Below are 4,104 nucleotides of genomic sequence, written 5' to 3'. Positions count from 1 at the left end.
GAGTGATGTTCTATGCAACCGGTGGTAAGCCTGAGCGTCACGTTGTAATTGAATGAGTCTTGGTCCTGGTGGTGCCGGCGGGACGGATTGAACTGAATTTTTCTCCGACATATGTGGGGGTCTAGTGACATCTGCGAAGGTCCGATGATCCCGGAATGTATTAATAGAGCTCCATCTGAAAGCCATGGAAACCTGAATGAGAACGTGCCTGATGAAAGCTCCTCCTCTTCAATTGAAATTCGAAAGACGGTAGAAATTGGGAAGGCAATAGGGTTCGAAATTAGCTCCAACGACCCAATTTTAAAGGAAGTGATGGGCGAAACTGGCGAGGATGCAGCACCACAATGAACTGTATCAGTGTTAATGTACGTGGAATAGGCGAAGACTACAAGGTTGAATGGGTGAGGAGGCTAAAAATGCTGCATCGTGCCTCCTTTGTGGGGATACAGGAGACGCAACTGGTGGATATGAATGATATAGATGTCGCAGGATGTTGGGACTCAATTGACTTTGGCTACTCGGCAATCCAATCTCAAGGCAGATATGGAGGTCTAGTAAGCATTTGGGACAGCAGGATCTTCAAAGTGTCTGAGATCATAAAATCGAGATATCTACTGGCAACAATTGGGAGATGGGAAGGAAATCAAGGGGATACTATCTTAGTGAATGTATATGGGCCACATTCCAATACAGAGAAACAAAAACTCTGGGAAGAATTATTACAAATAAAAAGGAATAAAAGGGGTACTTGGGTAGTGTTTGGAGATTTCAACACTGTTAGGCGGTCGGACGAGCGATATAATTCGCATTTTTGCCCTCAGTCTGCTTTTCATTTCAATAGTTTTATCAGGGAAGCAGGTCTTAATGATATTCGAATGGGTGGTCTGCGTTATACCTTCTGTTGCCGAACTGATATCAAATTAAGTAAACTTGATCGCTTCCTGGTTTGTAATAACTTTCTAAATGCCTTCCCCTCAATTTCTGTTACAGCACTCCCAAGGGATCTATCTGATCAAAGCCCTATTGTATTAAAAACCGTTGCACCCGATTTTGGAAAAACCCCATTCCGTTTCTTCAACTCATGGATGCAGAAGGAAGGTTTTGATAATGTTTTTGTCAATGCCTGGCGCAACTTTAAGGGGTATGGCACCCCGGATTACTATCTGGTGGCCAAGCTCAAATTCTTGAAGAATGAACTTAAAAAATGGAGGGCAAATGAATATCCTGTTGGATTAGATGTCTAAGCCCATAACTATTATTGGTATGTACTTGACCCGAGAGTAGCATGGTCCATTTGGGTTGCATATCATCAGGACAATTTGTTAGGATGGACTTTGAGAGAAGGTTATTTATGGTTTATTAATATATTATAAGTTATAATATATTAATATGAAATCATATGTTTTAATTAGTATCGATCAAGAATTAATTTGGAATTAATTTAGTGATCAAAAGAGGCTAATTAAATCTATGGGGACTAATTATGATAATTAGTTATATTTATATGTGTTGGGCTTATGATCCATGTTGGACCAAGTTTATGTATGGATACATAAAGAGTTGGGCCACATGAACCATGGATCATAAAACCCATGGGTATGGATTATGGGCTATACCCATGACCCTTGGAATCCTACATATAAATAGGTTACTCCATAGCCAAAATCACCACTTCTTTTCTTAGAGAGAAATATGGAGGTGTTTTGGTGCATGGAATTCTCTCTCAAGAGCCACCTTTGTCCTAGGTGTGTTGTGATTCCATTTGAGGCATTTCATACTATTGGTGCTAAGCTCTTAAGGCCAAATACATCAAGACTTCAAGCCACATAAAAGGTATGTTTCCCTAACTAGTATATTATATTGTTTATGTCAAATGCATGCTAGTTATAGGTTTAATGCCTTGGAAAGCATTTGCATGTATAATAGAGAAAACATAGATCCAAGGTATTTAGGGTTGTATGTGCACCATAGGATGTTGTAGTATACTAAAACCCAACATATCCCAGAGAGACAGTTGAATTAAAGAGAATCAAACAACAGGTGCATGACATTGATTGCTTGGCGGAGAGGCGACAACTTAGTGAATGGGAGATGAATGAAAGACGATCCGGAATACAGAAAATAATTGAAATGGAGAAATTAGCGACCTTGGATCTGAAACAAAAATCCAGAATAAAGTGGGTGATAGACGGCGACGAAAACACATCTTTCTTCCATGGTTATGTAAATAACAGGCATAGAAAGAGTAGAATAATGGGGCTGCAGATTAACGGATCTTGGAACACTGATGCAGAGACTATTAAGCAAGAAGATTTTAAATTTTATCAAAGGAAGTTCTTGGAGAAATGGCCTTTGAGACCAAAGTTGATCAGCAATAAATTCACCCCGTTGGATGCTTTTGACAAAGCTCAGCTGGAAGCTCCATTCACCAAGGAAGAGATCAGATGCGCTGTATGGGCATGCGGGAATGAAAAGGCGCCGGGCCCTGATGGTTTTTCTTTCCAGTTCATTAAGAAGTATTGGGCGGAGATGCAAGATGACATAACAAATGCTGTTAAATACTTCGAAAATTATGGGAGTCTTGGAAGAGGATGCAACTCCTTTTTCATTACTTTAGTTCCAAAGATCAAGGATCTGATCACGCTTGGAGATTATAGACCAATAAGTCTAATTGGCTGTCTATACAAGATAATTGCAAAAACCTTGGCTCACAGACTAAAAAAGGTTATTGGTAAGTGTATTGGAGAGGTGCAAACTGCTTTTGTTGAAGGTCGGAATATCTTGGATGGTCCGCTGATTGTATACGAACTCTACTCCTGGAGTAAGAAAGCCAAAAAGAAAATGTTGCTCTTCAAAGTGGACTTCGACAAAGCCTTTGATTCAGTCAACGGGGAATACCTTGACTCGATTCAAATGCAACTTGGATTTGGAGATAAATGGCGTGGTTGGATTCAAGGGTGTTTAAGTTCTGCAAGAGCATCTGTACTTGTAAACGGGTCACCTACAAAGGAGTTCGAAATGGAACGGGGTGTTAGACAGGGCGATCCACTGTCACCTTTCCTTTTCATTATTGCCATGGAAGGGCTTAATATTGCAATAAAAACAGCTTGTGAGAAAGGCATTTTTACCGGGACGGCCCTCCCACATACAGAGACATCCATCTCTCACTTATTCTATGCGGATGATGCTCTATTCGTGGGCGAATGGCATAAGGAAAATATTAGGAATCTCGCAAGAATTCTAAGGTGCTTTCACATAGCATCTGGTCTCAAGGTCAATTTCCACAAGTCGAGGGTTATTGGTGTCGGAGTAGACATGCATGAGGTTACCCGGTACGCCACTCCCCTTGGATGTGAACTGACCAAACTCCCTTTCAACTACCTTGGTGTACCGGTAGGTGGAAACATGAAGTTGAAGAAAAACTGGAGACCGGTGATCGAGAGATTCCAGGCCAAATTATCCGTATGGAAATCAAAAACACTTTCAATGGGGGGGCGTCTCACACTATGCAAGGCGGTTCTTGGTAATCTACCTACCTACTATTTCTCACTGTTCGTTGCACCCTCTGGAGTCATAAATTCTATGGAAGGTTTTAGAAAGAAATTCTTATGGGGTATGAATGGTGATGGGAAGAGAAAAATCAACTGGGTCTCTTGGCAAAAGGTGGTGTCCCCTAGAGAAGCTGGCGGTCTCGGGATGGGTTCACTTAAAGCTTTGAATCTGGCACTAATTGGTAAATGGTGGTGGCGGTTGCGCAATGATGGTGCAAGTCTATGGAAGGATTCTATTATTGGTATCCATAATCTTAATAACAAAGCTGCAGATTGTATCTCAAAGAAGTCCATTCCGGGTGTTTGGAACAATATAGCAGGGATAAAAAAAGAGTTCTCGAAAGCTGGAATCAACTTTGATGATGTAATAAAAAAACAGGTGGGTAAAGGAGATAACACGTTGTTCTGGTTAGATAAATGGCTGGACAATGGAAATTTAAAATCAATGTTCCCGGGATTGTACAAGCTGGAGAAAGTTAAAAAATGCAAAATATGGGACAGGATAAACACCGGGGGGAAAACATGGGATTGGAAATCAAGCCCATCCTCCAGT

General features: G+C 40.9%; 1 protein-coding gene across 1 annotated transcript; it reads left to right on the top strand.

The window, feature by feature from the left end:
• The first annotated feature begins 344 nt into the window (after window positions 1–344).
• On the top strand, window positions 345–1,244 carry LOC145114159 (uncharacterized). Its single transcript, XM_079050155.1, has one exon. The coding sequence runs from the start codon at window positions 345–347 to the stop codon at window positions 1,242–1,244; it is 900 nt and encodes a 299-aa protein (XP_078906281.1).
• The last annotated feature ends 2,860 nt before the right edge of the window (window positions 1,245–4,104 follow it).

Source organism: Lactuca virosa, chromosome 5 (genome assembly GCF_052849685.1).
Source record: "Lactuca virosa cultivar CGN04683 chromosome 5, Lactuca_virosa_CGN04683_v6, whole genome shotgun sequence".
Taxonomy (NCBI): domain Eukaryota; kingdom Viridiplantae; phylum Streptophyta; class Magnoliopsida; order Asterales; family Asteraceae; genus Lactuca; species Lactuca virosa.
The sequence above is the reverse complement of the archived record's forward strand: the minus strand, read 5'-3'. Positions and strand labels throughout refer to the sequence as shown.

Excerpts from the sequence above, each read along its gene's own strand:
- LOC145114159 (XM_079050155.1), top strand. The coding sequence starts at position 345 with ATGAACTGTATCAGTGTTAATGTACGTGGAATAGGCGAAGACTACAAG.